The sequence below is a fragment of the Manis pentadactyla genome, chromosome X (assembly GCF_030020395.1).
Source record: "Manis pentadactyla isolate mManPen7 chromosome X, mManPen7.hap1, whole genome shotgun sequence".
Lineage (NCBI taxonomy): Eukaryota > Metazoa > Chordata > Mammalia > Pholidota > Manidae > Manis > Manis pentadactyla.
In genome coordinates, this window is record NC_080038.1 from 145,984,378 (window position 1) to 146,008,790 (window position 24,413).

The window sequence follows — 24,413 nt, forward strand, 5'->3', positions numbered from 1 at the left end:
GTTCACCAGGTCCTAGCATTGCTGTCCTGAGAGATGGCAGGGGACCAAGCACTCCTCAGGGCAGGGCCCAGGTCCTTTCACTTCTGCATCCACAGAACAAGGGCTCTGAGTACAAGAGACAGTGACAAAGCAGGATAAGCAGACCCCTCTGGCAGGCTCTGGACCCTCCCAATGGCTGGCACCTGGGGCATTCAGTGAGCCCCCCTCCCTTCTAGCCTCTTCTAAGATCCTGGACTGGAGGAGATTTGGGTCCAACACCTTGGCCACTCACAGAACCCTTCCTGCAAGTGCAGTCTCAGTGGGAGCCAGTGGGGATGGGGTGGGGGTCATGGGGAGGATGGGGGGATGCCCACTGAGGCTAACTGGCCAGCCCCGTGGCCAGGCCCTTCTCCAGCCTTCAGAGCCAGCCTCCCAGTGCCTCCCTGGGATGATTGTGGGCCAGTTGGTTCACCCTCAAGTGTTTCTGGGGGATCCCTCCTTCTCTCCCATCACTGCCTGTGTTTGGGAGGCAGGCCCAGGGCCATCTGCCAGCCCCAAGGAGTGGGGGCAGTGCACCCCCACTCCAAGCAGGTGCCCTGCTTCCAGTTAACTCCACCCAGAGGACAGGGGTTTCTGGGCAGCCCAGTGCCATCTCTGCTGACTCACGTGGCCCTGGTGGTGAACAACCCGGGCAACCCTTCCTCCCAGGAACTGCTGCTGCAGAGCCCCATCGTTCTTGTCCCCATGGGGCAGCTGGGGCAGGGGCTGCCCCGGGCCTCGCCTCTGAGCGGCTCCTTGCTGCAGGCGGTGGGCCTCTCACCTGGCACAGAGCCCATGCAGCACCTGCGTGGGCACCATGGCTCCAGAGCCTCCAGGGCTCCCGGCTGAATATCTGGGCTATTTCCGGCACACCCTCTGGCCTTGGTGCTCTCAATCCCTCCCAGAGGCCCCCGGCACTTGCTCTGGCTGAGCAGGGGAAAGCTGTGTGCATGGCTTCCCTTGATGTCTTAGCCTTGGTGGGGACACAAACTCCTCCCCTTACTACTTGGAGTCCAGAGACAACTGCAGGGGCCAGGGGCCCTTCCCAGGAACTTTTCTCTGGGCTCAAGCATAGGAAACAAGGAGGTTCAAGCAGCATAGCTGCCAAGGGTCTGGCCTCGAGGCTCAGGGGCCCACCCTGCATCAGCTTTCCACTGAGATCTAGCCCTGCATGGCCTCACTGGGGTCCCCGCAGAGAAATGCATAAAGAGATGACTGCCCACTTATCCATGTAAGTCCGGGGAGAGGAAATCCCAGGGCAAAATACCTCTAAAAACTGAAATCAGTCAAAGGGAGAAATAAAGTTTGAAACCTGTTTATTGCTTACAAACTGCAGTCTGGGGCCTTCTCTCTTTCCTGCTCCAGCAGAAGCAAAACCAGCCCTCCCCCTAACCTCTCAGGTACAGATAAGCCCTCCTTGCCCAGGTCATTACCCATTGACAGGAGATGACCTTCTCTCCACCCCTGAGGAATGACACAAATGCACTCAAGCCATACTTCTTTCCACCTCTGAACACCTATTGATGTGCAGATGTGCTAAAGCCAGGCGAGATAGTCTGGAAATGTCACAATTTTACCTACACCCCACAAGGCTGGCATTGTTCTCCCACCAGCTCCCTGTGCTGTCCTCTGTACAGTGAAAGGAGGCCCATCTGTGGGCTCCTGATCTCCCAGCTCCAGGTCTTTGCCAATCCTATCACCGTTGGTTAACCTGCCGTCATTGGAATGAGGTGGGAGCTGAGGCACAGAGAGCTGGTCACACAGCTGGGGACAGGTGCTCCTCTGCAGGTGCCTCAGTGCCACGCAAGGCTGGGACATTCTTGGGGACTGGGGCCCCTAAGGCCATACCGGGCTGGCACAGTGTGGGGTAGGGAGTGGGCACAAGGACGGAAGAAAGGACATATTGGGTGTGCTGTGACTTTTCCCAGTAGCTCACAGCTTTTCCTTGAAAAATCTGTTCTAGAATCATGCCCCAGAACTCCACTTTTTACCATTTTTGTTGATCTTAACAGCAGTAGACAAGTCATTTGTGCATAATAATGGAAGTGCAGTTACAGAGCAAAGTGAGCATGTTCTTGTTCCTAGAAGCCGAAGTGTTCAGATTTAGAGTGTCTGCATTCTGCAACCGACTTCCAAATGGCTCAATAAAAAATACTGTAGACATGCATGTGTAATGTGGGGGTCCTGGGGGGATGGCTGGGGGCTGTGTGTGTGGTATGCCAGGGTGCGATTTGTAGTGCTGAGGGTGTGAGCAGTGTGTAAGACACTTGCCCCAACGTCCCCTTCTGCCCTGTCGGGGCCTGGGAGGGGATGGGTACCATCAGGCTCTCTGGCCCAGAAGAGGAGGCCTTGGCCTTGACTGCGCTTGGGACTTGGTCAGTGCCAGGCAGTTTGGGTCTTCAAGCCTTGCATGTCAACTGCAGAGGTGGACAAAGAGGGAAAAACTGTTATCTGGACCCAGAGCCTAGCCCTGGGGGCATTCAGGTGAGGCCAGGGCCTGTGACAAGAGCAGGGGACAGGGATGAGAATGGGCTAGGGGGAGCTGGAGACTGAGGAGGGGAGGGAGGGAGGGCGCAGCCCTGGAGCTTCCTGGTGGGGAAGGCCCTCCACACAGTATGCAGGAATGGAGATCTGTGTCTATGTCAAGGGAGGGAGAGAGAGCTCCGCAAGGGTGCAGGAGCTCGGGGGATAGGAAAAGCATGGGGGGGGGGGGTCCCAGGCTCCCAAAGGGCCTTGGGTTGGACGCTGGATTTCACAGGGACATTTTAAGGCGTCGCTTAACGCCACCCCACCTCCTCCCTTCCTGTGCTTCAGCTCTGGCAGCCCTAATTGAGGACAGGGAGGGGCTTTTGTGGGCCTAGGAGGGGCCAACCCTATGTGTAGCGGGGACTCCAAGAGTTCTCACCCCTTCCTTGCCAGGGCCCAGGAGGGACAGAAGGAGCCTGGCTTGGGAAAGGGGAGTCAAGCTTTGCCAGAAAAAGCTGTGTGGCCCTGAGCCAACCCTACCCATCTCTGGACTAGGTTTCCCCATTTATGAAATGGAGATGATGAACTACGTGCTCTCCCAGAGCCCTGCCAGAACAGACCCAACATTCTAGTAATGTGGGCCCTGTGGGTGGGGGGCAAGTGGGAACAGGCAGCCTGTCGTAGCTGGGCCACACAGGGAACTGGCTCAGCCAGGAGGGCTGCGGCCCTCAGGAGTAGGGGTGAAAGGAGTCCTGGGGGCAGACCTGGGAGGTCTAGGGACAGGAAGGGAAGCAGAGGAGGCTGAGAGGCTAGGAGCCTACTTCCTGGTGCCACAGGCAGCAGGCCAGGAGAAGCGGGCAAGGGGGGGCTAGGGGGCCGGGGGAGGAAGTCCCCTCCTGGGCAGGTCACTCCCATAGGCCGGGATGGGGCGGGGCAGGCGATGGGGAACAGATCTGAGCTGCTGGGCCGCCTTCCAGCCCGCTGCCGCTGCCGCCGCCCAGCTGCCCAGGGACATGGGAGCTCATCCAGGTAAGGGGCTGCAAGGGGTCCTGGGGGGCATGCTGGCCCCTCATGCCCAGTCCACAGCCCTCTGATGGCCGCCTCTCTTGGACTCTGTCAGGGCAAGGGCGTCTAAATGCCTGCGTCAGGTCTCGTGGGCTGCCTAGGTGGGTCTTAGACTCGGTTCATCCATCTTTCTGAGTGTCTCTCACTCTGTCTTCCCCTGGGAGGAGTGTAGTAGGGTCCCGAGGTCCATGTCTGGCCCACTGGGGCCAGACCTCACTAATCTTGATGGGGCTAAGGGTGTGCTCCCATGTAATCATAGCTGGAATGCACACATGCACACACACACACACACACAGTCGCACACACAGGCCAGACATCTACTCCACCACACAGACAGACAGGCACCCTGCCACCCTGGCACCTCTCTAAGTGCCCCTGTCCAGAGACCTTGAATGGGAGCCTGAGCTTGCTGCCCTGTCCCCTCAGGTGCTCAGGATACCTGCCCTGGCCCCACCAAACTCATGGCATCTGCGACCTCTGGTAAGGCTGCCGCCACCGGGCCCCTACCCATCCCACATCCCTCCACCAGGATGAGCCAGTGGGTTTGGATGAAACCACAGAAGCCCCTCGCTCAGAGACCTCCATAGCCCTCCTTTCCAGGCTGCTGATGGGAGGAGGAGAGGGCAGGGTCCTCCAGACACCCTGGGGGCTGGAGCTGCCCTTCCTCCCCTCACCACGAGGTGGGGGGGGATAGCGTGCTCTGTGTTGGAAGGTGGGAGGCAGGAGGGAACCTCCTAAGGCTTGGGTCTCCCTGCGGAGCACACTCCCTAACTTGGCCTCTCCCCTGACCCTTGCCCAGCTGGACAGTGGCCCCTCTCTCGACCTGTCCCACCCAGCAACCACAGTGAGGAGGAGCCGCTGGCTGCGAGGGACCCACTGTTAGCCCGGGCAGAGCTGGCCCTGCTGTCCACCATGTTTGTGGCTGTGGGCCTCAGCAATGGCTTGGTGCTGGGGGCCCTAGTGCGGCGGGGCCGGCGGGGTCGCTGGGCGCCCATGCACGTCTTCATTGGCCACTTGTGCCTGGCAGATCTGGCTGTGGCTTTGTTCCAAGTGCTGCCCCAGCTGGCCTGGGATGCCACTGACCGCTTCCATGGGCCTGATGCTCTGTGCCGGGCTGTCAAGTACCTGCAGATGGTGGGCATGTATGCTTCCTCGTACATGATTCTGGCTATGACCCTGGACCGCCACCGTGCCATCTGCCGTCCCATGCTGGCATACCGTCACGGAGGTGGAGCTCGCTGGAACCGGCCAGTGCTGGTGGCCTGGGCCTTCTCACTCATTCTCAGCCTGCCCCAGCTCTTCATCTTCGCCCAACGTGATGTGGGAGACGGCAGCGGGGTCTTTGACTGCTGGGCTCGCTTTGCCGAGCCCTGGGGCCTCCGTGCCTACGTCACCTGGATTGCCCTAATGGTGTTTGTGGCACCTGCCCTGGGCATTGCTGCCTGCCAAGTGCTCATCTTCCGGGAGATTCATGCCAGCCTGATGCCAGGGCAGGGAGAAAGGGCTGGGGGTCGCCGCAGAAGGCACCAGACAGGCAGTCCCAGCAAGGAAGCCCGGGTGTCTGCAGCCATGGCGAAGACCGTGAGGATGACGCTGGTGATTGTGGTTGTCTACGTGCTGTGCTGGGCACCCTTCTTCCTGGTGCAGCTGTGGGCTGCATGGGACCCAGAGGCGCCGCGGGAAGGTGGGTGTGGCTGTGCCTAGGGTTGTGGGGGGCCACTCGGGCTTGGCTGCGTGTGCACTTTCACCTCCCCCCCACATACATCTGGTTGTGGGCCCATGAGCACGAGCACGCTCACGTGGACTGCTCTCCACCCCCACAGGGCCCCCCTTCGTGCTGCTCATGCTGCTGGCCAGCCTCAACAGCTGCACCAACCCCTGGATTTACGCGTCCTTCAGCAGCAGCGTGTCCTCAGAGCTGCGCAGCCTGCTGTGCTGTGCTCATAGGCGCGCCCCACCCCAAGATGAGTCCTGTACCACAGCCAGCTCCTTCCTGGCCAAGGACACTTCCTCCTGAGAAGCCAGGGGGCGCCTTCCTTGCAAAGGCTCCACAAAGCTCAGCTGTTGGCCCGGGGCTGGCCCTGGGAGCTGCTGGCAAAGGGGAGCCCACTGGGAATTGGCTCCAGGCTTGTGAGAGGCCCGGAGGTCAGCTCCCTGACACCTTCGCTGAGGAAGGGGAAGGGCAGCAGCAGGTCGCAGGGCCTGGGGTGGCACAGGCTTCCACCCCCAGCCAGTGGACGCTGCAGGGAGCCCCGGAACCTTTCTTTCCCCACCTGTCTAGTCCCCCTCTGCCCTCCCTTCTCACTGTCTCTCTAATAAACGTCCCAGCTCCTTTCCCACCCCATGAGTCTCCTTGGACCGGGGTCACAGCGGGTGTGGGGAAGCACGGAAAGGCATGCACTCACACCCCTGCGCACACAGACGCACACCGCGGTGGCTGAGCCTTCACAGGTGCAGGCTCCTGACCCACACAGCTCGGCTGCAAGGGACCTGGACAGAAACGGTCTGGCCACCCAACCCGCCATCTGTCCAGAGTCCCAGCATCTGGACTCGAGCAGTGCAACTGCCAGGGTACTGCCCTTGTACCCACTTGTCCAGCCCCCCAAGACAGAAGACGGGCTCGCATGCAGGGGTCAATGCACACATCTTTATGAATGCCCGTCAATACCTGGCAAGCCCTGCTGAGGCAGAGACAGGCCTGGGTGCTCTCTCTGAGCAAGGGCACCTGTCACCCAACAGCCACTGACAAGTCCTCACAACAAAGCCAGGGAGGGGCTTCTCCCCTGCCTCCTCCTTCAGCTGCCTCCCAGGGGGGCCTAAGCCAGGACTGGGAACATGTTTGGGCAACCAAGTCCTCCTCTCTGCAGTCACGAGCAGGTGCCCAGCACTTGCTGGACAGGGCCAGGGAGAAGCAAAGGGCCTGGGAAGGGGACCCAGTCTCACCACAGTCACCTCAGTGTGGCTTGAAGGGCAAGTCCAGGCCCTGGGGATGGGACGCCAAGGGTGAGGCCGGCACCCCAGGTCCACGGGAGAAGCCCTTGTTTTTGCCAAGGCTGCTGCAGGCCAGAGGCTTTGGGCTGCGTAGCCCAGGGCTGGTGGAGTTCGCAGATGCCGGCCCGAGGCCCTGGCGGACAGCGGTCCTTCCCAAGAGCTCCTTAAACACAGAATCCATGGTCTGGGCCACAGCCTGGTGGACAGGAGAGAAAGGGAGGGCACCTGGTGGGAGTGTCTACCCACCTGCCCGGCCTCAGCCAGCACCCTGTCACCAGGCCCCTCCTGTCCGTGAGCCCCACAGCTGCCGCCCCTCCTGCCTTGCCCGGTTTCCCTCTGGCTGCTCTTGCTGTGGCTGTCACAGCCTCCTCTGGGGACGGTGATGCTCAGTCCAGCCCAGAAGTGGGGGCACCTCTGGCTGGGCCCAAGGCCCCCTCTCATCTCATTACCCACTCCCTCCCTGGCTGAGGTCACAGTCACCCTCCCCCAAGACCTTAGGGGCCACCAGAGTGCCGGGGGCTCCCGGTCAGCCTCCACCTGCAGCCCTCCTGCCCACCTACCCCCTGGTGTCTCTCAGCTGCCCTGTCCTACACCAGCCACCTAGCTCCTGCTCCTGGGTGGGGGGATACCGAGTGCTCTTTGTGCCCCCTCCCCTCAGGCTGGCCTGTCCCCAGGGCTTCCAGCTCAGCCCAGTGGTGTTCACTGGGCGCTCACAGGGAGCACTGGGCCCATCGGGCAGAGCAGGGAGCCAGGTGTGCCCAGGCTGCAACCCCTGCCAGGGCCACATCGAGCACCCACTCTGTACCCCTCCAAGAACCAATACCCTTCCCAGCCAGCGACCCCTCCAGCGTCACTCCCACCTGACCCTTTCACCCTCCCTAGCCCACCGCCTATCACTGAGCCCGGCTCTTGATGGCAGCCTTGAAGCTTGCCCGGGAGCCCTTCCCTCACACGACTACTTCCCACTCAAAAACCAGACAGGGGCCCAAATGCCCGAGTCTGCCCTGCCTCTGGGCCCACGCTGCACCACACGCTCACCCTTGCCAGCCTGCCCCTCCCTGGGCTGGGTGGGGCAGACTCAAACCTTGGGAGGGAAGAGCTTGGTCCATAAGGGGAGGCAGAGACCCTCGCCCCACCCCAGGAAAGGTGCCCCCCACCTGTCACACAGTCCTCATTCTCACCTTGTCCATCTCCACGTGTCGCTCTGGGGAGGCTGGAACAACGCAATGCCTTCTGGGCCCAGAGGGGCCTCCAGGGGTGCCTGGCTCTGGCCTGCAGGGCACAGAAAGTGAGTGCGGTGGGGTCCCTGGAAGGCCCTGCACTAAACTGGCTGTGGCTCCTCCCATCCTGGGGCATGGCCAAGGGGGTCTGTCCTGTCCTCCTTTGGAATCCCTCACCTGGACAACTGTCCCAGCTCTGGGCCCCTCTCCACATGGCTGAAGCCTGACCCCAGCCCCCTCCGGCCTGGCCCACAGCAGTGCTCAGGCCGGGGTGGGCACATGGGGCCACTAGAAGGGGTCTTCCCAAGAGGCTGTCTTTCCCTTCCTCACCGATGGATGAACTCCACAGCCAAGATGGCCTCTGCACTGCTGACCAGCTCCCCTGCAGCCTGCAGCCCCTGGCCGGCTGCATGTTTCTCTGCCCTGAGGTCAGAAAGATGGCCTGTTTAGAGTGCTTGTTCTCGCGTGTGGGTTGAGGGCCAGTAGGCTCAGTGTTGGCCCAGAAGTGGCCAGAAAGGCTCACTCAGGGTCGGGGAAGGGCCAGAAACCTGGGTGAATGGGAAGCCCTGCGGAGCCTCGCAGCACCACTCACTCACCCCGTGGGCAGCGCAATGTACTTGTGAGGAATGAGTCCCCAGGTACCAGCACGCTCGCCCCGCCACCAGTCGCCTGAGGCCCGCTCATGCAGCCGAAGCACATCCCCGCGCTGGAAGGTCAGCTCCTGGGCTGTGCGGCCCACGTAGGCGAAGCAGGCCACAGCCTCCACAACCCCCTCCGGGTCTGAGGAGAAGGGGGGTCTGTGTGTGGGGGGGGGAGTCAGGCTGGGGACACGGTGGGGCCCTCCTTGCCCCCTCCCTCACCATCCTCCGGGGCTAGGGTCCCAGCTTCCATCTCCGGCTCTGTCTCCCCTGGCAGGCCCTCCAGCTGGGCATCCCTAAGATCCAGGACAGAGCAAGGTGGGTGACTGGATGAAGCTCCCCTCTGCTGGACCTCCCTGCACCCCCACAGCATAAAGATCATACCCCAGGCAGCTGGCAGAGGGCGGTGCCATGCACTTCTCGTAGGCCGGGCCCGGCAGCAGGGACAGGGGCGGGAAGACCCGCGCAGGCTGCATGATAAGTGTCTGCACCAGCTGGTTCACGCGGCCCTGCAAGGCCACTGGGTCCTGCCCCGCAGGCACGGGCAGCAGCGTTGGCCCGAAGCACACAGCCAGGTTGTAGGGGTCCATCATGTTCTCATCACTGTACTGGGCCAAGCTAGTGGCACACGTGCATCACAAGCAGGGAGCTCCCCGCCCAGTGTCCCCTGCACCCCCACAGTCAGCTGTCTGGGGCCCCCCCAAGAAGCACTCACTGGTTGAGGAACGTGAAGAGATAGCGCAGGACCACCAGCACAGATCCGGGCAGCCGTGCCAGGAGGCAGCTCACGTGCTCCACTCGCTCCGCCACAGCCTCCAGCTCTGTGGCCAAGGCCACCAGCCAGGATAGAAGCACAGAGCATGAGCACGGCCACCCCAGAGGCCACGCCTACCCAGCCGGCCTCAGGCTCAGGCTCACCTGCAGAAGCCAGCAGCTCTGCGAACAGGTCCGGGGTGAAAAGGGGTGGCTCGAGGCTTCGGAAGTACAGCTTTAGCACCCCTGCTACTGAGTCCAGGTCATGGGCCGTGCAGCCTTCCACCAGCGGGTCTTCCCCTGGTGGTGACATGGAGGAAACAGGGACAAAAGGCCTATCACACTGGCTCTAGCTAGTCCCTCCACACCCCCTCCCCCACTGTGCCTGTCCCCACCTCTTTCAAAAGCATCACGGATCTCCGAGACCCGGGGCTGGGCACCAGACACCCGGAAGATGCCCTCGTGCTGCAGGCCTGAGGGAAGACGAGAGCGGGTGGGCACTGAGTCACCTCCCCAGCCCACCAGGATCAGGTGCCGGGCACCAGGCTAGGGGCAGGAGGGCCCGGACCTTACTCACCGTTGAGGTTAATAAAGCGGACACAACTCTCCACGACTAGGGGCACAGGCTGGCCTGAGCTCTGCGGACAGAGAGGGCTCACCTTGCTATCTACTCGCTTTTCATTTTCTCTTAACGATATGTTATGGCTGTCAACAACAAGGACTAGCACAAGGCTTGCTGGACCCACTCCCATCTATTCACAGGTGTAATGTTGATCTCAAGGCAAGTAACATTGCACAAAAATTGAATTTGTTCATTTAAAAAGTTTGTCCATTCTTCTGAATGTTTATGGGCATAATCACATCATTGCAAACAGTGGTGTTATTTCTTCTTTCCTGATCTTTCTTGCTCCCTTTATCTCACAGTTTGGGCCCTCTGGTACCAGGAGTGGGGCTTGCGGACTCCCCTGTGTTGACTTGCTCCACTTCTTACCCCTAACAATGTTCCTGCTAGAGGCTTTCTGTAGATGCCTGTTATAGTTACAGATGTGCCCTTTGGCCAGTGGAAGCTTGGCAAAGGCCCACTGAGGAAGGGACAGTTGTCCAGTGGTCACGAATGGAGGACACTGGGGTCACAGGAAGCTGAGCCACAAAGGTGGCCCGAGGCTAAAGAGAGACCAGAACGCAGGGGGAGGGCCTGCACGTAGCTAGAGTGTGAAGCAAAGCAAGCACCTGGATAAACTTCTCCATGTCTCCCCCGAAGAGTTTCTGGTTATACTGCGAGCTGGGGCGTGGGTAGCGGCTCTTCTGGAATTTTCTCTGTGTGTACTGGGTCCTGCTGTGAAACAGTGAAACAGAGCTGGCTTTGAGGGGAGCAGTCTGGAGAATAGGATGCTCCAGCCCAGCCAAACACAGCCCTGGGGCTCCATAGTTATTCCAGAACCCACTGGGCAAAGTGGGAAAAGGAGGCCACAGAGGAATGAGCAGCAGACCTGGGCCACCAAGAGAGGGAGGGCAGGGATGTCATTGCTTGGCCCCAGAAGAACCCCAGCTCCTTGGAGCAAACTGGCCCCTCATGAAGGACTCACCAAGACCCCTCCTGCTCCTCCTTGTCACCTGGGTAAGAGAAACCGTTGGTGTGCCTCTTAGGCCAGGAGGCCTTCAATGCACCGCAAAGAGAAAGGTGTGGCCTGAAGACCAAGGGCGGCAGCAAGGCCAAGGGCTAGATAGGGGCTGGACCCTTGCTGGGTCATTTTCTGCACGCCAACCACCCTCTCTGGGCAGAGAGGAGCAGGGGTCAGGTGGTGCTCCTACGCTGGAGAGCTGAGGGCAAGTGCTGCTCCTGGCCCAGGGGTGGGGGCGAAGGGGCCAACGAGAGCGGGAGCGGAGCTCACCTCGCTGAATGGCCTCTCGTAGTTTCTCATGCTTGGCCTGCAGCTTGGCAAGGACGCTTCGTCCACTCAGGTACTCCTGGAGCTTCTGGGAAGCCCCCAGAAGAGCCTCAAGTTTTAGTCCTAGCTCTGGGCCCTCCCTGTGCCCGGCCTGTACCCCCAGCCAGACGCTCCCTACCGTGATGTAGAAGGTCTCCGTCTCCTGTTGCTGGCCCCGCCTCCGGCTGGCCTGCCGAACACCTGGGTCAGAGCTGGTGGACTTGAGGGACTCGGTGGAGGGACTGACCTGGAAGGAGTCGAGTGCGTCCCCATCTTCCAAAGTCACCCCCTCTAGCAGGGCCTGCAGTGTGGCCTTCAGTGTCTTGCTCACCTGGGGAGGGGACAGCCCCAGGGCAGGAAGAAGCGGGAGAGAAGGGAGGGACAGGAAGTCCAGGTAAGGAGGGAGGGGGAGTGGAGGCCACGGCCACCTGGCTAGGGGCCTCCAGCTCCCGGTCCCCACCCTGGGCTGGGCCATCTGTACCTCCTCTGTCTCGATGGTCTGTCGGTCTAGGCGGCTCTGGATATTCTGGGCTCTGGGCAGAATCTCCTCCCGTAGCTCCATCTCAACCTGGATTGCAGCCACCTGCACAGGGAAGTGTCCCAGAGGCTCAGCACCAAGCCTGAGGACAGAGAGCTGAGCCACAGCAGTGGAGCCAGGCAGTGGGCACCAAGGTCTCTGGGGCATGAGGGAACTGGGCCCATCTGCACTGCCTCAGTGGCGGATGGCAGGACCACCAGGCCTTGATGCATAATACACTCAGTTCTGCAGAATGGTAAGGGAATCTCTCCAAGAGAAAGGAGCACATCCATGCAAATGAAATCTGTGCATGCACGTCACAGCAACACTACTCATAATAGGCCAAAGGTGTAAACAACCCAGGTGTCCATCAGCTGATGGCTGGATAAGCAAATGGGGTACATCCACACAATGGAATATTATTCAGCCATAAAAAGGAATGAAGTCCTGGCTCATCCATGCTCCAATGTGGGTGAACCTTGAAAACATTCTGCTAAGCGAAAGAAGTCAGCCAGTCACAAATGGACAGATAATGTATGATGCTACTTCTTTGAGGTAGTATGTAGAAGAGTCAGATTCATAGAGACAGAAAGTCAGATGGTGGGTGCTGGGGGTAGGGAAGGGAATGGGGAGTTAGTGTTTACTCCCTCCTGGTGACAAAGAGCAAAGCAGCTGCCGCCATGTGGGGTCAGCCAGGCCCTCACAGCTGTGAGCATGTGGAATGTCACAGAGCATCATCATCAGACAAGGCCACTCTGTGGCCCAATAAGTGAAGACATAGCCACCTTGTAATTACGTCCTAGCACAGACAAAAAGAAGAACTTTGTCCAAACCACAAAAAAGACCCAACCTCCCTCTGTGCTGGCTAATATGAGTGATGGCTGTTCCCTCACCAATGACAGCTTTAACCTCCCTTCAGCCCCCATCCCTGCTTCCTGACACAAACCCCTCCCCCAGGCACCGTAACTCTAGCCCAAGTCATATAAATCCTTTCTCACACCTTTATATTGAGATGCCCCCTGATTCCCCACCATGTGGGTCTCTTCACAGCAATGACCTGAGTCCTTGAACAGCCACCCTGTGGGGAAACCCACTGTTGACAGGTTCTGCTCACACACATCAAGTATGTAAATCCACCTCTCAGTACCTTCTCTTAAGTATGAAGTGATGGCCAAGAATTGCCACCTATTTGAGGGAAGCTCTAAAATGGAAGACAGACCAAAGCAAGCTTTCTAAAAAACTGCAAAAAAAAAACCCCAAAAAAACAGAAAATGCAGGGAACAGAGGAAAATGTTGAGAAAACAAAAATGAACATTTCAGAAAGATTTGAAAAGATACTGTATCCAGGAAACAAGAAGAAAGGGAATTCAGAAAACAAAACAGAACTCTTAGAAACAAAAAAAAAATCAGAGTAAATTTTTTTAAAATTCAAGAAAGGGTTGGAAGAGATAGTTGAAGAAATCTCTAAGAAGCAGGATTAAAAAATACAGACGGGAAAAGGAAAGAGAAAAGATAAGGAAATTAGAGAATCAACCCATGAGGTCCAACATCCAGTTACAAGAATTCTTGGCAGTGAAAGAAAAGAAAATTAAAGGGAGGAAATTATCAAAGGACTAATATGAGCCCTAAAGCTAAGGCTACAACTTGCCAGACAGACAAGGCCCATTGGTTGTCTAGCACTGTGAAGGAAAAAGGACTCCCAAGGAGTTTCATGGTAAAATGTTACAAGTGGGAAAAGAGACTACCTTAAAAGCTTCAGGGAGAAAAATTACAGATAACATAGAAAGGTTCAGAAATCAGAATGGCATTGAACTTGTCACTCACAATACTGAAAGCTTGGAGCCATGCCTTTAACATTCAAAGGAGAAAATGATTTTCAACCTTGAATTCTATATCCAGCTAAATTACCTATCAGTTTCAGTGATAGAATAGAGACATTTTTCAGACATTTGAAGTCAGAAAGTACTGGGGGAGGTGTCCACTGAAATGAGGATAATTAACTAAGAAAGAGGAAAACACAGGATCCAGGACACAGAGGAGAGGGTACAATGCAGGAGAGAATGACAGGGATGTTCAGGATGATGGAGAAGGGAAACCCCTGGTGTCTGGCCCTTCATGCAGATGCTTGGGACATTAAGGGGCAGGGGCAGTGACCCTCACCTCATCACCTTCATGGGGCTGGTAGTCAAAACGAAGTGGGGGACAGAAGGCGACTGCATGCACCTCTAGCACCTTGGCCTTGTCCCCCGGAGGATCTAGGGCCTCTACCGCCTCTTCCAGGCTGCCCAGGCCCTGCATCTGGGAGGCTTGGGTGCGGCTCTCAGCAGCTGTGTAGCTCCGGAGCACATGCCCCAAGGCCAAGTGGAACCCTGTGTCACAGCACTAGGGGGGAAGCAAGGACATGGCTCAGGTAGGCCCCGGTACAGTGGGCACTGTCTCCCCCAACTTGCCCAGCCAGCACTCACGTCCATGAGGTCCATGACATCATGCAAGTAGTAGTTGCTGACAGCAGCATTGACACTGGCCAGGCTAAGCAGGTACTCATTGCGTGCCTTTGTGCACTTGAGTTTGTGCTCCAAGAACTTGGCCTGACGCTGCTCAAGACCACACAAGCACACTGGGGTCAGCCACTCAACCAGCTGGTCAGCCCCCGTTTCCAGTCTCCCATGGAGCCCCCATTCCCACATACCCAACACTTTTCTCTCCATTCTCCACCCCTCCAAATGTAGACAGCTACATCTGCTATTCCACAAGCCCCTTGAAGAACACGGCCCAGAACTCCTGACATCCTCCCACACCCACCTTGCCACACAGAAACCCTCCCATCTCAGGCCCGTAGTCCCATTTCTGCCTCAGCTCTGCCTGCCTAGGTGCCTCCCCATCATCTCGTCAAGACCCACCTCAAATGCTCTTTCTCCCTGCACATCACCTGGTCACCCATTATATGTGCTCCCAGGCCCCGTGACTGTTCTTCCTCCCCCCTGTGCACCACCCCAGCTTGGGGAACCTTCCATAGGTAGCAGGGCTGACCAGCCGAAGCCCTCCTCTTCCCAGCCTTGCCTTCCCCCTCAAGAGACCCCAGTGAGGGCCAGGGACTTGCTGAGATGGAGGCCAGGAGCCAAAGCCTTCAGAGACAGACAGGCATGTCTCGGCCCACCTTCTCCACTAGCCGCCCTCCCTTCTTGAGGGAGCTCTTGCGGAGGGGCCCTGCCTCCGTGGTGGCAGTGGTGGCGGTGGCAGCACTCCGGCCTGCCCGCTTCTCCTCCTGCCGCTCAGCTTCTCGGAGCTTGGCTTCGGCATTCACGCTCTCCATGTGGTACACCTGGTATGTCTTCTTGGCCTGCCGGGAGGCCCAAAGCCAGGCAGCCCTGCTCAGGGCCACGACCATGCCCAGCCCTCTTCTTCATCCTCCCAGATCACCTGGGACTCAGACCTAAGAACTAGGTGATTCCACACGAGCCCTGGGCCCAAAGCAGGGAGAGAGGCCTGGGCCTGTGCTTCCCAAAACCCATGTGTCTCCTGAGCACCCGGTCCTCCTCCTCAAGCCTGGCTTGGGAGGATGTGATGTGATGGCCTCCCTCTGACGGAGGGCACCCTGCCCCATCCTCACCATCTGAAGCTCTGACACCACCTCCAGGAGCTCCTCCTGCAGCTGCTGCTCCAGATCCTTACTCTGGGGAGAGAGGGCATGTGACCTGGGCAGCACCCGCACCTCAGCTCCCCTCTGCCTGGCACTCGCCTGGCCTCCCCCGCCCTACCAGCCATGATTCCACCAGCCCGAGCACCCACAGGCTGCCTTCACTCTGTCCTGACGCCTTCCACACCCGCCAGGGGCTAGGGCCTTGCCTTCTTGACGATGCGCCCTACATCTTCTGCGACGTGACTCAGGCGCTGGGCCAAGGGCCCTGCCAGCACCTCGCCAAGGGCTGCACTCTCCCGGCTCTGCTGTCGTGTCTGCTGCAGCAAAACGGCCCAGCAATGCAAGGGTGACAGGAGGGATGGTTCCTTCCTGGGGATGCAGGGGCACTCAGACCCGGAGCAGGGCCTTGGGCCCCACCACACTATACTGCTCACCAGCACTTACCGGAAGCTCTGGTGCTCCCGGCTGCCGCCCCCCAGACGGCCGCCACGGCCCAAGAAGCGCTCGGCCAGCTTGTCCAGGCCACGGGAATACTCCAGCTCCACCTCAGCGCGGCGCCGCATGAACTCAGCCAGCTCCTGCAGCAGCTCCCGCCGCAGCTCGCCCTGCAGCTCCAGGCAGCGCAGCTGCTCACCCAGCTGCCAGCGCATCTCTGTGGGGCAGGGGGTGCGACTCAGGCCCCCACGCGGTCTGCCTGAGGCCAGGGCTGAGGAGGAAGAAGGATGGCCCCTGGTGGGGGGCTTAGGGCACAGTCCACCAGCGGGACTCAGGCCGGGCCAGGGGACTAGCCCTCCAGGCTGTGGCTAAAGGGAACCAGCCAGGCCGCACCCATGGAAGAGGACTGAGTAGGCTGTTCGAGAGGGGAGAGTGGTGCAAAGGCCTGGGGGTGAGCAGCAGACCTGGCAGACGTGGGAGGATTACCGTGGGTTGTCGTGGTGGGGACACAGAGCCCCATCCTGCCCTGTCCCCAGCCAGGCACCTCTCACTTGGGCTTCCCATCACTCCCTGATTCCTGGAAAGCCCCTGAGTCGCTTCCCCTGCCACTTCCTGCCTCTCAGGTGCTGAGGAGCCTGGCAGGGCGGCCTCTACTGGAAACAGACAGACACACAGGGGCTGCTCAGGGCTGAGGCTGCCATGGCACTCTGCCACACCTGCAGTGACCTGGTGGCCTCAGCCCCAAGGGGAAAGGGCTGACGAGTGAGGGCACCAAGGGGGCTAGCCTATTTTCTGTCCCGACTTCCCACTCCAACCCCCACCCCGGTACCCTACCCCCACCTCCTGGCAGACAGGGCCACACCCAGTAACCCCACACTTCTGACACCTTATCGCTGGCTGATTTGGCAATGCTGCTTTCCCCACACAGATCTAAAGCAAAGAGCTTAAGCAACCTGCTGCAAAAGCTTTGCCATGCGCTGGGTGTCCGAGGGGCACTGGGTGTTGGAGGTAAATAAGGCAATGGCTTGACTTCTGGTAAGCAGGTCACCCACTTACTTATCTCTGTCCATGTGCCCAGGAAGGGACATTAACTGATTTGTTCATTCAGTAGAATGTGGATTACACACCGTGTGTGTGCCAGGCAGGTCTAGACACAGAGATACAGTGGCAAAGAGGGTTGCCTGAGTGCCGGCCCTCATGGAGCTGGGGTGAGAACGGGGGCACAGACATGGGGGCTGAGGAGAGATCAGAGCTGGCAGTGGGGGTGGGAGGGGTCCTTTTAGAGGACAGTTGTCAGGACAAGTGACACTGGGGGCTGTGGGGACATTTGGGGGAAAAGTGTTCAGGCAGAGGGGTAACAGAGAATGTTTTTGGAGCCAGTGTGGCTGGAGTAAGCTGCCCTGGGCGGGGGTAGGGGAGAGCCTGAGAGGCTGGCAAGGGCAGATGGCACATGGCCCGTGGTTGGGGAAGAACTCCCGGCTGGACTCCAAGGGAGAGGGGGAGCCGCAGCAGCTGAGCCACGTGGTCCAGCTCTGCTCTCAGGGTCTCCCTGAGCTGCCGTGGGGAGCCCAGGCAGAGGTCAGGTAACAGAGAGAAAGTGCCCAGTCCAGCTGGCAGCCAGTGCACTGGTCCGAGCAAAAGACAGTGGCGGCCTGGACCACGGAGCTGGTCTGGACGGAGGCGAGAATCAACAGGACCCAGGTGACTGCTTGAAAAGACTCTGCTGTGAATAGCTTGCTACTGCTACTGTTTCGATTTCTGTCCCACCAGTGACTTCCTACAGGTTATGGGGCAAGGGGCAGCCTCTGTGGTTCTGCCTGCCCGTCCTCCCCATCTCTGCTTCTGATTTCCCTTTGCAGAACATCCCCTCCCTATTCTCGGCCCCTGGGCCCCTCTCCCTAACCCCAGGCACCAAAGAAGTGCTGCCTGCGTCATCTGTCCCTCAGCCTCTCCACCCCCAGCCCCAGCATTCACTCAGTGAGGGGCCCAGGGACCAGAGTCCTCACGTTTTCGCTGCAATTGCCAAACAGGAGCATTCTCTTTCACCAAGGGGTCAAACTGGGTAAATGGAAGCCTAGGGTGGGGGTGCTTCTGGACCATCAAACCAATGCAGGGCAGGGCAGAGCCAAGTGAGAAAGACAGGCTCCTTACGCTGCCCAAGGCCGGGCTCCAGCGGCCAGCTCAGCAACACAGGCCAGGTGCAGTGGCTCTGTGCCGCTGGAAATAAGGAGGGTCTTCACTGAATCAAGGCAAGATTCTTTGGATAAAAAGAGATTTCATTTCAGCAAAACTGAAGGAAAAAACAGCAGCAGACTCACAGACTCCAAGGAGGGACTGGCGATTACCAAAGGGGTGGGGGAGGGTGGGTGGGAAGGGAGGGAGAAGGGGATTGAGGGGCATTATGATTAGCACACATGGTGTGGGGGGTCACAGGGAAGGCAGTGTAGCACAGAGAAGGCAAATAGTGACTCTGTGGCACCTTACTACGCTGATGGACAGTGACTGCAATGGGGTGTTGGGGGGGACTTGATAACATGGGTGAATGTAGTAACCACAATGTTTTTCATGTGAAACCTTCGTAGAGTGTACATCAGTGATACCTTAATAAAAAAAAGATTTCATTTAATTCCAAAAAGGTCTGAGGCATCCCGGCTCACCTCACCTTCCTCTGGCATCTGGCCCGCACTCCCAGAGCAGTAGGTTCTCTGGGGACTACTAAAACGGAACAGTGCTGAATGCATTAGGGCCAAGCTGCCCTGTGCAGTCTTCAGGGCAGCCACTCCTTAGTTGGGACCCAGACACGCACACTGTCTGGTGTTGAATAGGAGACTTGTGAATCAGCACCATCTGAGCCCAGTGAACTTGTGCCTCACCCCCAGGCCCTAGGCTGTGTCAAAGCCCAGCTCTTAACTCAGCTCTGGTGCACCCATCACCCGCCCTGACCTCCCCCCAAACTAGGTGTGGCCCACTTCCCACTCCCTTTCCTGACATTGCTTTATACTGCTTATCATTACAATTGAAAATAACCACGAGATGGGCTGTTTAATATAGGTCTCCTCCTGCCTCCCCCCACCATAGACCTGTGAGCCACCACAGGAGGACAGCAACTGGTTCTCTTTTGCTTGTAAAGTTTTCCCAGGGTCTTGGACAAAATAGATGCATACAAAACATCTGTCAAGAAGAAAGATGGAATCCACATGTGCTTGAATTGCACAGCTGGGACGTGGGCCCCATCAACACTTCCTGTGAGCAAGGCATACAGTCTCACTTCTGCTGACGAGCAGAGCAGAACAGAAGATGGCCGCCCAAACCACGACTCTGCTGACCTTTCAGAATTTAGGGTGTCAAGACAGGATCTTGTTTTTCTAGCATGGTAGGAAGTTTCTTTGGAGGGGGTAGGGATGGGGAACAGAAGCTAAAATCATGGGAGACCCAGAGCAGGCAAGGAACACCTTAAAGCAGCCTGGCTCAAAATCCCAATTTTTCAGTGTGAATTAACAGAGCCATATTTGCTAACTGGAGAGTTTCCAAAGGCCCTCAGCCTCATGTCATTGTGGAGAAGCAGGATGGGGATCATTATCTCCATCTAAGAAATGCTGATGGTGAGGCTTGGAAAGCTGGCTCACCCTGCACCAAGTCATGTCAAGCTGGCTCTGAGCAGCAAGAGGCCACCTCTCTTAGACAGGGAGGACTCAGGCATAATTTGGTATAAATTGCTTGGGTTGGAAAACTTAACTCTGTTGGAACCTGCATCTCTGAGTTGGAAGAAACCTCAAGGGTCATTTCATTCTATCTCCTAGGAGCTGTACTGCTGTGTGACCACAAGCAAGTCACTGCTTCTCTCTGAGCTTCAGTTTCCTTCAGTGGTAACATAGGGGGGGTCACACATCTGAAGACATCAGGAAACATTATGGCCCCAAACTGCTGGCACTTGGCAGTTGCCTTCTTTCCTTTACAAGAGTTACCACACTCTGAATAAGACTGACAGAGGCTATTAGACTAAGAATTTGCAACACGAATTTGCATGCAATTTGCACAGAGGGTTTATCAGAACCCAAAGAGGCCAACCCTCAGAAGGCCGTGTGACGGGCCCTGTGGAATCTCGCAGGCAAAGAGACAGCAGCGCTCACTCTGAGCCACCTCAGTGCCCACTGGAGGGCAAAGGGACTGGGCTGCAGGGACTGGAGTGGTTTTCATTCCATCCACCAAGGCACTAAGACTCCCTACCTCGCCACCCTCAGCAAAGTGGGGGTGTTCGATTTCGCTCTGGCTGGAGTGCCAGTTTTTGGCGCGCACCTTGGTGCACCCGCTTCCCTCCTCTGCTCCTGGGCTGAGGTTGAGAGAACCAAGGAGGGCGGAGCCATCAAAGGAAGGGACGGAAAGAAGCAGGGAGAGGGGGGACGAATGAGGCCAAAGGGCGTGGAAAGGCGGGCGGGGGGCTCGCTCCCTCCCCCAGCCCCCTCCGGAGGCCCGGGGCAGTGGGAGGTGGGAGGGAAGGAGGGGGGGCACTGGGCTTGGCCAGCAGCAGGACTTTTCGGGCTCCCCCACGACATTCGGGGTCTCTGCAGGAAACCGGGCCAGAAGCGCCCAGTGCCCTCTCACCTTTGACTTGAGTCTCATACTCCGTCTGCAGCCCGCGCTCCCGGCGCAGCTTCCCGTGCGCGGCCATGGCAGCAGGGCGGCCGCGCCGTCGAACCCCGCTGCTTCCACGCGGCCGTGAGCGGACCCGGCGCAGGGACCTGGGGCAGCGAAGCCAGCGGTCTGCTCTGGCCCCGCCCCGCCCCGCCCCCAGCGTGGCGCCCGGGGCGGAGCGAATCAGGCCTGGCGCTGCTCCCGACCCCCGCCAGGGGCTGCTGGGGGTGTCCTCTGCTGAGGCCTTGCCGCTCCCGCTCCCGCTCCGGCTGGACGCTGGGCGGGCACCTGGGCTGCCTTGTGCCCAAGCTCGGCTGTCAAGCAGCCAGGGCCTGTATGAGAGCCCCAAGGTGCCCAGCAAGCTAGCTGCCATCCCCCCACGTCCCCCCACCTCCCTAGAAGGCTGTCTGGTCACCAGGGCCGGACTGCATCCTTCACAGCATGGCTGTTGGCCCTCAATGCCAGTGGGCAATGACACCATAGCTGCTCCAAGCCCTGGACCCCCTGGGTCACCTGCTTCCCCCAGATCCTCAAAACATCAGATGGGGTCCATCCTTCCCAAGCCACAGCCCTGAGACATATAAGCACAAGGAACCTGGAGAGCAGGATGGGAAATTCCCAGAGTTGGTGAGAAGGAAGGTCAGCACCAGAGAACAAAACCTCAGCCATTATTCCCTCCAGGCCCCCTTGTTGGGGGATGGGGAGTTAGAATTCTGCAAGGTTCCACTTCTGCTCAACCCCATAGGGAGGAACAAGCCGTGTTTCCCCATAGGTGGTTACCACTTCCTGCTGCCGGAAGAGACTCTTCTCTGCCTCCTTTCCCCTGCAGTTTGCACCTGCCTTGTCAGAGCAGGGCCTTAGTGAGCCTAGGGGCAAGTCTTGGGGCCTCCATTATCCAGGGGTGATGGAGTTTCCCTCCACCCCTCTCTACCAGCTCAAAGCCACAGGGCAACAGCTTTTCTCCAATAAATTGAGAAGGCAAGATGCAGGTGGCAGGGGACAAGCCAGACTATACAACTGTCTTCAGATGAGTGGGAGAGAAATCCCTGGGGTAAAAATGGTGGGAAATGGCATCTGTGGATGTTCTGTTGCCCTTGTCTAGCTTGGATTAATACTTAGTCTATAGGCACAGACCAGATTATCTACATTTGCCCTCTTACAGCACTAAATTATGTTTTCTACCTTTATCTTGCATCTACCTACCACTTCAGCATTTTATTTAAAAAAAATAAGGGAGAAATGTGGGATTCACATATAAATCAAGTATAAAAATAAAATCAATAATCATATCTGACTTGATTGTTTATAGTTCATGATGCGTGATCAAAACTGAAAGTTTCTGTGATATGACTGCCCTTGCACTGTTCACCATGTAAGAACTTATTCACTATGTAAGAACTTGTTCACCATGTAAGAACTTGTTCGTTATGCTTCAGAAGATTGGAGACTGTTGAGAATTAGGCTTGGGGTTGATTAATGATTGTGCATTGAGTCTCCTATACAGAATTTTATTGTTAACAACCATTTGATCAATAAATATGAGAGATGCCCTCTCAAATAAAAAATGGTGGGAAATGGATGAGGCACTTAGACTCCAGGCTTGTGCCCAGGGAGGCAGGCCTGTAGGCACTAGGGCAAGGAGTTCAGGCATGTGTGTGCATGGATGTCCAACTCATGCTCTGTGCAACTGTGGGCACTCAGGACCTCCACCTGCAGCTCTGGGAGGGAGGGGAGGCTGTGTGGGTACTTCCTGCCTTTCAACTGAGTAATTCTCTTGCCCAGAGAAAATGTACCCCACCCCAGCTCCCGGCTCCGGCAGTACCCAAGCCCTTCTCTAAGATGCCATGTGTCCATGAGGCAGGGGGCTGGAAAGCCTGTAAACTGGCTGGACCCCAGCAGGCCCTGGGCCTGGGCTTCCCGTAGCTGGTCTCAGTACCACTGTTCTGAGTCTTCCCACAAGGGCTCACCCACCTCTGAACCTGCACCTGTGTCAGGAACCCATGTCCCTCATCAGCCAATTCCCACACACCTGGACCTCTACCCTCCTTTCGAGCCTTGACGGGTCCCCAAAAGTTCCTCACCTATTCAGGAGAGCCAGACTCAGGGCTGAAGCCCACAGGAACCTCCTGCCATACTAGCCTCAGACCCTACTTTCAACTGCTCTCCTCTGTCCTTTTCTGAGTCCAGAAATACTCTTGTGATGCCCCATCAGCCACTGCTTTAAAACCTCAATTAGCCCCAACTTTTGGGAAGCCTGTTTTGCATTTAAGGCCCTACTGCTTGTTCTAGTCTCAGCTCCATTGTTCTCCTTCGAAGAATCCAGATGCCCGTTATCCAGCCACATTTTCAAGACCCTGCTGCAGGACCAGGCCACATCTGCAGGATCTTGCTAAACCCGTCGACGAGCGGAGTGTACACTTGGTCCTGAGGGGTGATGCAGGCCTGAGGTAGTCAGATCTGGGGCGTGGAGGATGGACCTGGGGGAGATGAGAGGGACGGGGAGGCTGTTACAGCCAACCACGTCAGCGAGAGGAGAGGAGAGCATGAAGAGGACAGTGGGGTCCCACGTGAAGATGCGGTGCCATCCCTCCTGTTTTTCTACAAGTCAGCTTTCCAGAAGTGTAACGATGGGGGAGTCAGGAGTCAAGGTTGGGCAACTCTGTGACTAGGTTCATCCTCTGGCGAGACGTCCCCAGAGCGCACCCCCAGCCACTAGGCGAGGTGAGCAGAGGGACCTGCTTTCCCACCCTCAGCCTTCTAGCCTCGGCTGGGCTCACGACCCAGACGCGGCCCCTCCCAAAGGCGGGGGGAAGCGCTGGGCCTGGACTAACAGGGCCGGCGGCTTCCCCGATGCCCCGCCCCCGCCCAGGAAACCCAACCGCTTGGGGGTGGCTGAGCGTCAACGGGCCCGCCAGAATGCAGGGCACGGAGGGTAGATGGCCGATCCCCATGGGCTGGACAGGGAAGGAAGGAGGGCACCACAAGACGCCGTGGGAGCCTCTGCGAGCTGTCTCCCACCAGCGCCGGACGCGGCCGAAAGCGCGAGTGCGCCCTCGCCGGACCAATCAGAGCCTGGGAACGAAGCCCGCTGCGGCTTGCGTAGTAAAGGGACTGACGCCAGGAGTGGGGAGGGCGAGGCAAGGCGAGGCTTTTACAGCGAGCCCGCAACAGCCTCACTCAAACCTGAGAACGGGCTGGCGCACGCCTACACACTTTCGCCCCGCCCTACGGCTTCAGGTTTCCCGGCCGCCTGTTAGTCACGTGGCAGGCGCCAGCAAAAGAGAACCGAGCTCCAGGACCCGGAGGCGAATTATTCAGCCTGCTGGGAAAGCAGCGTGCGGTCTCCAGCAGCCGGCGCTTGAAGTACAGTGACAGTTCAGGAGTGCTGAGCTCCGCTGGGAGGTGGGCGGCCCAGGCAGAGCCCGCTCAGGGACTGGAAGCATCAAGTGGCGGCGCAGCCAGAGGAAAGGGAAGCGTCAGGGAGGCCAAGAACAGGAGCAAATTTTAGGGTTGGAGTGAAGCCATGAAAAACGGAAAGCCTATATTCTGCATGAAATGACATGCATTTGTCAAAGTCCAAAAAACCTACAACACAAAGGAAATGTAAGCCCTAGACAATAGTTAACAGTAATGTATAAATATTGACTTATAGATTGTAACAAATGCAACATTTAATGTGCAATGTTAATAATGGGGGGGGAAACTGATGGGGAAGGGGTACATGGGAACTCTATCTGCTCAGTTTTGTAAATCCAAAACTACTAAAAATAAAGTCTATTATTTTCAAATTAAGGCTTATGTTAGGGAGTAGATTCAAAGGGTATTATGGTGGTTGAACACACATGACTTGCTGTCCTTTCAGATGGGAGGGGAGTACAGTTACCAGGGCTTGAGCAACTGAGTAGCTCGTTGGGCCATTACCCATATAGGAGGACATCAGTAGATAAGCCCAATAAGCGTTTGGACTTAACACATATGGAGCCCAGCAAGACAGTGGCAGAGCAGAGCTCAGCGGTCAGAGCATCTACCTCCATGGCAGGGATGGTTCCCAGAACTCCAGGGTCTCCCTCCCCTGGGCCCAAAGATCCTGAAAGCCATCAGACATAGAAG

The 24,413-nt window shown here is 57.8% G+C and overlaps 2 protein-coding genes across 5 annotated transcripts; one reads left to right on the forward strand and one right to left on the reverse strand.

The window, feature by feature from the left end:
• Nucleotides 1-2,730: 2,730 nt before the first annotated feature.
• On the forward strand, nt 2,731-6,061 carry AVPR2 (arginine vasopressin receptor 2). Its single transcript, XM_036887186.2, has 4 exons — nt 2,731-3,513; nt 3,976-4,029; nt 4,349-5,233; nt 5,373-6,061. Exons 1-4 carry the CDS (start codon nt 3,408-3,410, stop codon nt 5,564-5,566), a joined length of 1,239 nt encoding a protein of 412 aa, XP_036743081.2. The 5' UTR covers nt 2,731-3,407; the 3' UTR covers nt 5,567-6,061.
• Nucleotides 6,062-6,176: 115 nt separating this feature from the next.
• On the reverse strand, nt 6,177-20,432 carry ARHGAP4 (Rho GTPase activating protein 4). 4 transcript variants are annotated; one of them, XM_036887152.2, is made up of 22 exons: nt 20,274-20,432; nt 15,681-15,888; nt 15,443-15,605; nt 15,207-15,269; nt 14,754-14,936; nt 14,062-14,190; nt 13,757-13,978; nt 11,561-11,662; nt 11,219-11,410; nt 11,044-11,125; nt 10,738-10,765; nt 10,382-10,487; nt 9,729-9,789; nt 9,547-9,624; nt 9,317-9,451; nt 9,114-9,219; nt 8,783-9,016; nt 8,621-8,694; nt 8,357-8,540; nt 8,091-8,183; nt 7,722-7,812; nt 6,177-6,736 (listed from the first exon to the last, which is right to left on the reverse strand). In XM_036887152.2, exons 1-22 carry the CDS (start codon nt 20,338-20,340, stop codon nt 6,503-6,505), a joined length of 2,835 nt encoding a protein of 944 aa, XP_036743047.2. In that variant the 5' UTR covers nt 20,341-20,432; the 3' UTR covers nt 6,177-6,502. The 4 variants fall into 4 exon arrangements, with proteins under 4 accessions (XP_036743047.2, XP_036743046.2, XP_036743044.2 ...); XM_036887151.2 differs by having other exon boundaries at nt 10,382-10,484; nt 11,044-11,128; XM_036887149.2 differs by having other exon boundaries at nt 11,044-11,128.
• Nucleotides 20,433-24,413: the final 3,981 nt, after the last annotated feature.